The 12,399-nt window shown below is 40.9% G+C and overlaps 1 protein-coding gene across 3 annotated transcripts in view; it reads right to left on the reverse strand.

Moving 5' to 3' along the window:
- Positions 1–12,399, reverse strand: part of PCSK1 (proprotein convertase subtilisin/kexin type 1) — a 38,750-nt gene that overhangs the window by 6,106 nt on the left and 20,245 nt on the right. Inside the window, exons 8-11 of one of the 3 annotated variants that reach the window (XM_012638846.1) lie at positions 11,816–12,028; positions 9,229–9,329; positions 1,263–1,496; positions 5–162 (exon numbers count right to left, since the gene is read on the reverse strand). In XM_012638846.1, coding sequence (XP_012494300.1) covers positions 5–162; positions 1,263–1,496; positions 9,229–9,329; positions 11,816–12,028 — 706 coding nt within the window. The remainder of the gene's footprint in view (positions 1–4; positions 163–1,262; positions 1,497–9,228; positions 9,330–11,815; positions 12,029–12,399) is intronic. The other 2 variants (XM_012638847.1, XM_012638848.1) reach the window with 2 other exon arrangements.

The following is a 12,399-nucleotide window of genomic DNA, read 5'->3' on the forward strand; positions in this document are numbered from 1 at the left end:
TTACCAGCTGCGGAAGTAAGTGTGACATGAAGGTCTCCTCTACGGGAATACTCAATTGTTGCTTCAAATTGCACATGCTCCAGGGACTTGATAGCGTTTTCTTGTCCTTCACAAGCTCTTGTTGGAATTTCAATGATAACTTCTCCGTTAGCTTTCAGGGCTCTAAATACATTAAAGAATCAGCATGGAATAAAGTATATGTCTTCTTCCTTGCATTGTATGCATGTATTTACATATCGGTCTTGACTAGATACTCAGCTAAGCTTGTTGCCATTCCCTGTTACAAGTAGAACTCAATTCAGGATTTAGTATAAATTAATTTTAGCATATAAGAAAATCGTAAGGAACACGAATACTTAAATACAATGCTATTTGTCGTGGAATTGAATCCAAGTAGCTTTGTTTTGGACCAGCAAAGTTTCTTTTAAGAAAAAACGATTTTGTCTATAAGGCCTTCCTAAGGCATGCCCCTAAGCCTCCCACCCACCCTCAGGTATTTTGTGTGAGTGAGTCTTCAGTATTATTAGGTTGTCCTGAGAAAAATAACAAAACACACACTGGGCACAGTGGCATGTGCCTGTGGTCCCAGCTATTTGAGAGGCCGAGATAGTAGGATTGCTTGAGCCCAGGAGTTGAAGATCAGCCTGAGCAATACGGCAAGACCCTGTCTCAAAAGAAAGAGAAAGAGAATGAGAGAGAAAGAGAGAGAGAACAAAAGAGGGAAAGAAAGAAAGAAAGAAACATAGCAAATTTTGCTTCAGTGGCTGGATGTGGTGTACCAGAGGTGGTCTATATAAAAGCAGCATGATAAAGGATTCTTGACGGAAGAAAAGTCATGAGTCACATAGCGCTGTGGCACGAAGCAAGGCTATTTTAAAAGTAAGTCTTGGGTAATACTGGTTGGCAAGTACTGCATTTCATCAATCCTAAGATGAGTTTTTAAAAATAGTTTAACATTGAATTTAAAATGAATCTTAAAACTGATGGTTGGTTATAGCTTCATTGGCAATGTTTTTCTTACATAAAACAATGGTGCACCTTGGACTTGATGCTACGTGGTAGGTGGGCTACAAGAGGAAAATGCAAATATGCTAGCGTGAGTTATAGCTCTTTGGTCTCTCAGCGATTCTCCATGGAGACCCACAGAGAACACTGGCAACCTTCAGAACAGTAGGTGAGAAAAAAATTAGGCAGAGTGACAAACACTGTAATCAAATTGTGCCATGGGCAAAAGTTTGTTTAAAATTTCTGAAGACATTTACCTGGGCTCAAAGTCATTGTCCTTTACGACACACTCTTTCTTCTCGGGCACGCTGCTCCAGGTCCTGGGATCAGCTAAATCTACCAGAGCTTTGGCATTTAGCAAGCCAAATCCAAATCGACTATTCACCATCAAGCCTGCTCCATTCTTTTTCCATCCAGGGTTATTGGCCAGTGGGTCATATTCAGAGGTCCAGACAACCAGGTGCTGCATATCTCGCCAGGTGAGATTTGGGCTGGAGGGGAAGTTGACCCAAAGTATCTTTCAGGGACAAAATGAAGTTTCTTTACAAAACCAAGTGCTAACAATAAGCATCTCCATTCAGGGATTACGAAGGGCTTTTTGCAATTGTACTTATATTGTTCTAGTATCTATTACTATTGGTATGTCTTTCCATTCAAAATTCAAAATACAGTACTGAAAACTTCTCACATATAAGTTAAGCTTTTACTGTGAGTAAACTTCAATCTTCAGCATTATAGGAGTGTAAACTTTGTCCCTGATTTCTAGTTACATTTAACTGGAGCAAAAATTTTAAACGACAACACTTCCTTTGTACCTTCCAATCTTATGCTGCCCATTAAAAGCCTTAGCACTCTCAGCATTATGAACCCACAGATGAGGCCTTGACTTCCTTCATAGGAAGAACTGGATTTTAAAGACACTGGCTGGCTACCTACTTGTAAACATGCTTTCCTTTTCTTCTTTATATGTCAAAATTGTCAGGAAACTCTTAGCTATGTGAGTTCACTCTTGCAAGGCACTATGCTAAATATGTGGAACTATTCAAGGAGGTGATTCTTTACACCTTTACAATCCATCAAAAATAAGTCTTTTTATAGCTACAATATGTCTGTTGAATGCTGTATTCATAGCTTAATGTATTGTGGGAGTTTAGAGGAGAAAAAATTCCCACGGAATGAAAAGATCTAGGAAGCCCTTGCTGGGGAGAAATATTTGAGCCGAACTTTGAAGGGTGGATAGAATGTCGAGAGGTGCAGATAGAGAAGAGGGTGTGAGGCCACTAGAGCAGAAGCACCAGGGTGGGACAGTACAGGTGCAGCCAGATGGCAGTCTGGAGCAGGGAAGGGACAATGAGGAATCGAGCCAGAGTGATGAGAATCTTGAATGCTGGAAAGGGAGCTTATACTTTTATCTATTGGGCAATGGGAATCATCAAGGATTTTTGAGAAAGGAAATGGTAAAATCAAAAGCGTTTTTAGTAAGATTAATTGAGCAACAATATAAAGATAAATTGGAGATGTAAGGCATTGTTGGATGTATTACAATATGAAGAGAGCTTCCCATTTAAAATTTCAATTCTCCCCACATGCTCCCGAGCTGTCTTATCCTGCTATAGATATATATGTATTTTCTTCTTCCATGTCATGTATCACCTCCTTACATACTGGGGAACTCATTTGTATTGTGTAATATTAACGTCTGTCACCCTTGTTTGAATTCAGCCACGAGAAGCAGTGAGATCTTTGTCTATCTTGTTCTCTGATGCATGCCAAGCACCCAGAAGAAAGCTAGGCACAGGGTAATGTGCTCAGTAAATATTGCTTGATTCAATGATTGAATGTGCCTACGTGTAACTGGCCCTAAATATGATTTTAAAACTTATTCCTATTATTCATTAGTCAGATTCTTTCACAGTCTCAAGCTTTTCCTTGACTTTGAGACCTGCCTTGTTCCCCTAAAGGCAATCAAGCATTATTTAATAAGTAAATGCCCAAGTATTTACTCCTCAAGCTTCCTATTTTATCATTAGGTTGGAGAACAATTGTCAGGGGAATCTGCCTTCTCTCCAGAGCCCATAGTGTGCTGGTTAAACAATCCCCTGGTGACAAGAAAGAGGCAGTGTACATTCCTAAACACTGGGGAGTCCCTCTAGTTGTTAAAAACTTGGGTGTGATTTTTCAGGCCTGACCATAGGTGATTACAGAGGCCTTACCTGGCGGACCATACGGGGGCAGCTGCCCTCCCCACATAGATAGGGTGCAGAGCTGTGCATCGCAGCCTCTGAGGGGTGTTGCAATCCCGGCCTCAGGACCACTCCCCTCAACCCCCTGCAATGCTCTTCTCATATTTACATTCCTATGTCTCTTTGAGGTGTTGAGTAGAGGTCTTAAGACCCCTCTGCCTAGGACTTCTTGTGGAGGGAGAAGGGGGAAGCATGAAGACACTGTTCCCTACTCAGACTTGATTCTACTCCCAGACTTTGCCCTCACCACTCCCCCTCCCTACCCTCCGCCCCAGAGTCCATAAAACTGCCAGAGTCTTTTGTTTAGGGCTCCCTCGACAGTGGGACAGCCTTCATGTCTGTGCTGAGCCACATGCCTTTCCATGGGGGAAAATGGAACAGGGCAAGCTGGTATTTTCTCTGGTTTTAGACTCTTCCTCTATCATAACACTAAGTGATTAAAGGCTTAACTGTTTCATTTTTGGCTTGTTGCTTTAATGAGCTACTCTAACACCTGATAGCTCAGCTCAGCTCCTGACAACATATCACTTCCCCCCAGAGCATGGCTGTGGCGGATGGAGGCCTTAGGAGGACTCCACTTTAGGGGTTCTCAGTGGGTCCCAAGTCACTTGCATCATGATCACCTGGCATATTTGTAAATAATAAAAATTCCTGAGCCCCACCCCAACCCCATTCATCAAAATATCTGAGGGTAGGGCATGATTTGTATACTTGGAAAAAAAAAACCCTGGCTAGCCAGTTCTATATTACAGTGAAATAACAGGAGTTGGTGGAAAGATTGCAAGCATATGATCAATCTAGACAATTATAAGTCATTTCAAATCATGGGGTCGGAATATGGAGCAATAGGAAGCACATTTTAACTGTATTCTACCTCAAAGTACTGTGTGACCTTAAGCAAGTCTCTTTATCTCTCTGGGCCTGAGCTGACTCATGTATAATACAATAGGGTTGATATGACAATTTCCAGAAGTCCTTACTATTCAGCCCTTCTATGTGCCTATTATCAGAAATAGCTCTTTGTAGACCTTGTTTCCTTTTTGGCCATCCCACATTCAGGAATCATTAACTAACTGAGCAGAAATGGCTATTTTCTCAATGTAGAAACTAATTTGGTCCTACAGAGCATTTTATTGGAGTGCTTGCTTCCTTCTAGTCTTTTAAAAGGATTTAGGTAAAAGCCTCTTATCAAGGTGGTCAATGGGCAGAACCAGTTTCCCATTTGGATGATAAGTGTACACAGATGTGCCTATCAAGGTAGGGTGAGGAAGGGTACTGAGGAGGCATAAGGCAAAGTGCTGATAATCATGCTAATCACACACAACGCATACACTTTCTGTGTTCTATAGTAGAGCACTTATGTTATATTTAGTTGCAGGTTTTATTTTTTTAATTTTCTTTTATCTAGTCTTTGCAAAATATTCAAGGAGCTTCATTGTCATACAATTGGGAAAATTAAACCTATTTTCCTAACAGAGTTATTCTTCACTTGCGTGCTTGCATTTCATAAATGAAAACGAGCTGCTAACAATAGTGCAACTCATTCCTGACAGCCTCCCTTTGTTAATTAGTGCTCAATAGCATCCGCAATAATTAAATTTTTTAAAACTGCATTGGGTTGCTAATCAAAGCTGTGTTTATAGAAAATAAAGGTTATGGAATTAAACACAAAATTAAACATTGCTTCCAATTAGAAGAGATGTAGGTAGAGTCATCTGGAGACAAAACTCTAGAGTGAAAAGTCTACCTGGTTCAGGCACTAATATACCTAAATGAGCCTAGATCTTGAAGATTTTCTAACTTGGATTTTCCAACATTTCGCAATCCACTGAGTCAAGGATGTTTTTGTTGTGTTTTTTTTTTTTCTCCAAAGGTTTCATGCAGCATTGAAAGTCCACTTCTCTTTCTCCAGACTTTAATAACAACAGATGATTGGTTCATCTGTTTGTTTCATGTCTCCAAAGGTATGAAGGGATTCGATGGTTCACTTCAGAATTTTTCTTTCCTGTTGAAAGTTTTTCTGATTCTTTTGATCTTTCCTCAGAAGATTGAAGCTATTGTCGCCAGCTTCTGTAGGTATACTCACTACATAATAATAATAATGCCACAGGCATTTATGCAAGAAATTCTTTCTCTCTTACTCTTAGTATATTTATCTCCAAGATATGCCTATTAACTACCCTAATGGGTAACCTTCACAATCACAGCTGGATGATATTGGAGGAAATTCCAGTTGTAAAAGTAACTCTTTATAACAGTTGTTTCTCAAACTTTGGTTCAGATATTACCAGCATTAAAGAGTGCCTGGGATGCTTGTTAAAAGTGGGGAATTCTTAGGCTGCACACCAGAAACTTGTGAATCTGAGTTGCTGGCAAGGGGACCTGGGACTCTGCGTATTCACTAAACTCCCCGGGTGACTACTATGTATGCTGGTGTTTGAGAAACATTGTTTTAGGGAAGGAAACTATTCCTCTGTACATATTTCAGCCAGAAACCATTCTTTCTCCTTCCTTTTTCTCTTCCCATCCCCAACATGCTAGCTCTATCACATTTAATGTAGCATATTAGGTAGTCCGCTTGTGACAGGAAACTTATGAGGAACTCATAAATACATGTTCGTTTATCTGCCTCAATCTTCGTAACCCTTAACCTTTATTTGACGGGATGATAGGCTGCCATTCAACAGTTTCTCTCCCTCTCAGGGCTGTGTGAGGCCGAATAGTGCAGTTGCTTCATAGCACCGGCTTTGGTGTCAGAGAAACCTGAGTTTGGATCTCTTTGTGAGATCTTGATTACATTTCTCAACTTCTCTAAGCCTCAATTTATTCATTTATAAAATGCAACTAATGATTTCTATGCCATAAGAATGTTGTAAGGATTAGAATTGGTATTATATATAAAGAGGTTAGCTCAGGGTTGGGCCTATAGTAAGAACCTAATAAGTATTGGATGTCTTTATTCCTGATAGGTTTAGTCAAGAGTTTTTCACTCTCCATAGTTGTTTCTTGAGGATGGCACATGGTTAAATGATTCTCTGAATCACGCGTGTCTGGGGATAAAGCTTGGTTACATTTGTAGAAATTCCGGCATTAAGTCTTGGTGTAGAATAGTGTTCGGAAAACTGTCCAACTGAGAACAGACATCTTAATAATCTCTATGTACTTTGGTAGGAAGGACATAAATGTTAAGATAGATCAATCATGTCCATCTTACTGATAAATTGAATTTATGTGAAGGGAATTAAAATTTTATAATAAAAGCTCCTGGGAGATTATAGACTATTATTGTCTCTTAAAACTGAGAATCTAGTGGAACCTACAAACCATTCACAAGAAAAATGCCATAAACACACTTATAAGCAATTCTGCATTTAGCTGCAAAGAGATTCATGGACCCCTCAGAAATCACCTGTGTATTTCATAGCAATGGAGCCCCTGCTGTAGAAATAGTCCACCAGAGACTGAGATTAATGAGGCTAGAACATTCTTAGATCATTTTCTCCTTGTATATACAGAAAAAGAAGGTTTGAAGTTTTAGAAATCAGGCATTACACTTTTAAAATTTCAATTCTTATGTGAAATTGGTATTACATCTGTTCATCTAGATGGATATTTCTACTACATTGGCTACTAGACAAGGATGGGCCAGGCATAGCTAGTTATATTTACATGCATCTGACAGTTGTTGGGTAGAGAAGAAAGGCTCTAGACTTAAAATTTTTAAGATGGTTTTCTTTAAACAGCTCCTTGGGGCTAATACCTTGAAATCATAAATATTATAAGTCTGTTTCATAGGGTCCTACAATCCATAGGACCCTACTTCCTTGTAATACAGGTCTCTTACCACCAACAGATAATCTAACATGAATACAGATTATCTGTATACGCTGACATCTTCCATTTCAACTTTGAGAATCTTATAAAGGGAAGAAGTTGGAAAAAAATAGTCTAATTTGACTTCTTCATTTTATTGATGGAAAGATTAAGCCCTGCATGTAAATTAACTTGCCTAAGGCCACATAGGTAGTGGTATAGCTAACCAGAACTTGAAGCCAGGTATTCCCTGCGACATTTGCTGTTTGGACTATTTTTCTTGAAATTCATTTGGATCTATTGGTGCCAGTCTTAGCTTGTGTTCATAGATTTTGTCCCTCGTCCATCCCCTTCCTATTACGAGTGAACTCAGATTCTGAACTTAGCTTTTCTATTGGGCCCAAAATCTATTTCTAATGGAGCACCTGGATTTCCTTCTTCCCCTCCTGAACATCTTGCCAGCCCCTCCAGGTAGTTGACTCTTGGTAAGAGCCTTGCTAGGTCTGTCTTGCTTAGCCACCTTGACCATGTCATAGCTGAGATACCCAGGAACTATATCTCATCTCCACAGGAAGTTCTTCCTGGACAGAGGCTCAGCAACTTCAGGGTTTTCCAGTTGTGGTAAAGGCCAAGATGTTCTACTCGTCCGTTATTGTGAACCTAGTCTACTGAACGTGACGTGAAGGGGCTGCTTTGTGCTGTCTCTAGAGAATATGTACTTTCTTCTAGGATAATCTGCTTATTAGGAAGGGTAAAGTCATTTACAAGTTTAATTACTTCTTCTAATATGCAACTATAGCACCTGACTTGACATTTAAAGCTTTGCTGTCACCGTACAACATCGGACAGCAGGAATGAGGACAAATAAAAAGCTGTGGATATGCAGTGTGAGACAGACAGTTAAATTTTTTCCTCTGTGCTAAGTATTGGACTATTGGTAAGTATTATAAGGAAAAAAAATGTTGTTAAATCTTTTTTTAACATCATACACCAAAATAAATTCTGGGGGAATTTAGAATTTAAATATGGTAAAGGAATGATAAAAATAAACATACAAATAAATGTTTATATAATTTGGGGTTGTCAAGATTTTTCTGACCATAAAAGCAAAGGAAGAAGCCTTAAAGACACAGATTGACAAACATATATGTATGCAAACCTCCTTTCATTAAAAATGATGCATAAAAAATCAAAAGATAAAAGTCAAACTAATAAAGCATCAATAGCTTTTCTGAATCCAGGCCATAAAGAAGCAATCACAGAACACAAATGGCCAAAGGATATAAAATGGTGTGCTGCAGTAGTAATGAAATAAAAGTGTATTAAATCGAGACACCATTTTCACCTGCCAATATAGCAAACATTTTAAAAGATAATAAGAGTAGTTTTGGCAAGGGTTTTGGAAATTGGCACTTTCATACGGCACCCCTGGTGGGAATATAAAATGGTAGAGTCTTTCAAGGCAGCAACTTGTCAATATGTATCAAAAATCATTAAAACATATCTGACCTTTGGCCCAGAAATTCCAATTCTGAGTATTTATCCTGAGGAAATTATAAGAGATGACAACCAATATTTGCGGCCAAGGATGTGTAAGCATGAATAGGTGACTTTAATTAAAGTTGCATTTATGCAATGGAATACTATGAGCAGATAAAAATGCTGTCTTTGAATTTCATGTCCCCTCACATGATTATATCAGCTCCAGGATGAGGCTCATCTAGTCCGAAAAAAGGATTTTTAGAAACTCATTCCTAATACTACCCACGGGAAACTGGACAAAATCGTGCCTGATGGGAATAAATAGAAGTGAGAAGAACTCACAGCTGAGTGGGAACAGGATTGAGGGGAGAGATGAATTTTTAAAGGTCAAGGAACATTCACTTAAACGTGAGCAAGTACTTTAAAAATATTATAGGGTGGATTAAAAATCAAATTACAAAATAATGCATATATTACACTCCCAAATTTGTAAGATGTGTGTGTGTTAAATTTACATTGAGGTGTTGACAATGGTTATCTCCAAGTGGCAGGAAGACAGCTTGATTATTATTCTTTTGTAAGTTTTCCAAATTTCACCTGTAAACACATATTCAGAAAAAAACACGTGGTATTCAAAAGGAGCATCGGCCTTAGTAAAGGTGATTAGAAGCTTTCTGGGCCTTACTTTGCTTCCAGGGCCAGAGCGAAGATGCCAGCAGCCAGGGGTGCCGAGGCCGAGGTGCCCGTGTGGGTCTCGGTGCAGTCGTTGTGCAGGTCGGCGCTCGTCTGGATGGCAGCAAGGAGAGAAAGGCGGGAGAATGCGTGAGAACTGGGAGCCTGCCCCTGGAGGTTTACCGGACCCGGGGCCACATCTGCTATGACCAGGAAACTCAGCTGATTCGATTCCCCACTTTCTCCTCTACGCCATGGGCGGATGTTTGCCATCTGCTGATATTTTAGTTCACTCTCCTCTATGTGCAACTTGTCTGTAATTCTGGCAACAAGACGCCTTTTCTGGGGATGAAGTCCTCCCACTATGAATATTTTCTCTTCTGAGATTCCCAAACGAAATGCTGTCTATAAAAAAAGAACTGTTTAAAAAATCACTGTGAATCATGCTGGCCCATTAATCATCAGGTCCATTGTGTTTGGTCTGGCATATTTAGAAATTCTGCCTCAGACAAAATTCCCTTTTGCCTTTAGATTGACATGTGGCTGCCTCTTCAGCACGAGACTGCAAAGCCAGCCTAGTCTCAGCCACTGGAACTACTTGCACAAAATTTGCTTAGTGTGTGGTTTGCACTCACTGTTTACTAGATTTGATGCCCATGAGTTAGTGTCCCGCATCTGTACTTTGATGAAAATGGCACTTTTTTAAAAATGAAAACTGTGCTGGAATTAGTTCTGGGTTCAAATTCTAGAACTGCTACTTATTAGCTATGTCCCATGGGCAAGTCATTTGGTTTCCCCATCTGTAAAAAGAGATGTACATTTGCTGACTCATATTCTGAGGTTTAAATGAGATCCTGTCTGTGAAAGTAATTTTACATAATATTATTGCATGCAAGGAATTACCCAGGCTCACTTTACGGTAATGAAGAGGTTGCTGAGATGAAGGGAGAAACCAGAAAGACTTCCAATCAGTCTGCCTGGAGGACCTGAGCGCTGCTGGTTGAACCGGCAGTAGGGCCAAAGGATTACTAACAAGACACCCACCCAGGCTCCAGCATTGTAGTTTTTAGCTAGAGATTTCAATGTGTGGGAGGGAGGTGTAAAAAAATAATATGTTCTATTATCACCTCCGTTGGCTTCCCGCTTGGAGTCGCTGAATTTTTCAAGTCATGGTGGCTCCGCTCCTAGGAAGGCTGAGGAAACAAGGTTGCCCTTTTTACCTGTTGACGCAAGTAAGCCCCCAGAGATGACTGTGCTGAGAAAGAGGTTTGCGTAAGAAAAAGGCTATGTTACTGCAACCGTCTCAAATAGAATCCACCAGCTGTCTCTCCTAGGGCTGGCTTACCTAAGGAGGGATTTTTACAAAGATAGAAAATCTTTCTTCTGCTTCAGTGCAGGGTAGCCCAGATAAGGGACAGGCTATGAAATGGTGATGCAAAAATTCCTAACAGGCCATTTTCTAAAGGCAGCTCTGGACACTCAGGGAAATGACAGCAGCCGGGGGCTCTGAACAGAAGTGGGGCAGATGTCTGACATGCCCCTTTCAAAGGCTATAAAATCTGCCTGCGGTAAAGAACCCCTGGGTGGAGAGTCACTGTCTGTTATTTGAGTAACCGAAGGTATGGGCATGAGAGCGAGGCCTGTGCTTTTAAGTTGAGACCACAGTTTTACTGGGTAAACTAGGTTGCAGAAACAGAGTGCAGAAGAGAGTGATCCTGTATGAAGAAGACCTTAGTGATGACAGTTTTGATGCGATGCCATTAATAGGAATTCGGCACACAGTCCTAGGTAATTATTGTGGGATTCATTCACTATCTAATTGGATCATAACCTGCTATTTCATTGAGATTGGGATCTACAGACTTTAGTTTGTTCTTTCTGTGTCAGGAGTTAAATTGGGGGCTTTAAATTTTTAAATGAAAAGTACCTCTCTTTGTTCTCAAAGCCCCTAAGTGCCCCTTTATTATCGTGCCCTTGAAGGGAAATCCACTAATTGCCCTTGGCAGTCTGACTCATGGTGGCGAAGGCTCACGAGCGTGGGATGGAGGAGCTCTCTGAGCACATAACCTCCCTGAACTGCTTTCCCAGATGCTGAGCAGGTCACCTCAGGGGAAATGGAGACGGTTATTTTCCTGCGGGTCATCCATTCTTAGGAGACATAGCTGGCGTAGACTCTGTATTTTTATCATCTGCTAAAGGGCAGGTCAGACTATATCCCTACCATTAAAGGATCAGCAAGTACGAGGGTGATAAAGCCCCTACAACCCTGAAATCGCCTTGAAGGCTGTTTCCAGGGAGGCATCAGACAAGCGGAAAAGACATTTGGAGTCTTGGCTGTGTGTAATGACAGGTTTGGTGGCTTCTCAAGGCTGAGTTTAAAAATGACAGAGGGGAAGATCATCTTGGCAGAAGGGTCATTATCCCTGGAGAGAAAACTTCCCAATATATGCCAGCCCTTCAGGTGAGTAAACGCGGGTCTCCCCAACCGAGACAGCGAGCTTAAGCAAATCAATTTTACCAAAGGTCACTTAGGAGGATAATTCTGAATGCGCGCTATGCTCTCCTTCCTAAGCAGAGGGAGTTAGACAAAAGCAACATACAATTCGCTGGTCGGTGTAATCCCCGCTGCTGTATGAGGTGGCCAGCGTGGAGGAGCACTTCTCAGCGTACCAGGGGGACAGGCCTTGCTGGGAGGCACTGCTGATGGAGATGGTGTAGATGCTGTCTGTGTAGCCATCGCAGTCACAATTGTCTCCCTGTCGGCCCCCATTCCCGGAAGCCCAGACGAAGATGGAGCCCTTCCCCTGTCTCCCCTGAAGGAAAAGCCAGAATGCATAACATCTGTCATCGTCCATTGGGGTCACTGTCATACCCCAATAAAATCCCCAACAATTACATAAGGGAAGTTCTCAGAGACAGTTTTTGGGGGTCTATTTTCAACTCCAGGACTTTCAGCATCAGTGTTGCAAATCTCATGAGACTAGGTATTTATAAGCCACTGGACTCTGTCCCTGGGCCCTCTCTGGGGTAGGGCTAAGCACACGCTTTTCTTTCTTTCTTTTCTTTATTATGTGGATTCATAATCTAGCCTTTGGCACTTGCTCATCTTTTCCCACTCCTCTTATGTCACTGTGCTTGCATCTTTGAACTTCCTCTCTTTCTTTCTGCTTGAATCTTCTGGCTG

The sequence above is a fragment of the Propithecus coquereli genome, unplaced genomic scaffold (assembly GCF_000956105.1).
Source record: "Propithecus coquereli isolate 6110/MARCELLA unplaced genomic scaffold, Pcoq_1.0 Scaffold135, whole genome shotgun sequence".
In the NCBI taxonomy this organism is placed as follows: Eukaryota; Metazoa; Chordata; class Mammalia; order Primates; family Indriidae; genus Propithecus; species Propithecus coquereli.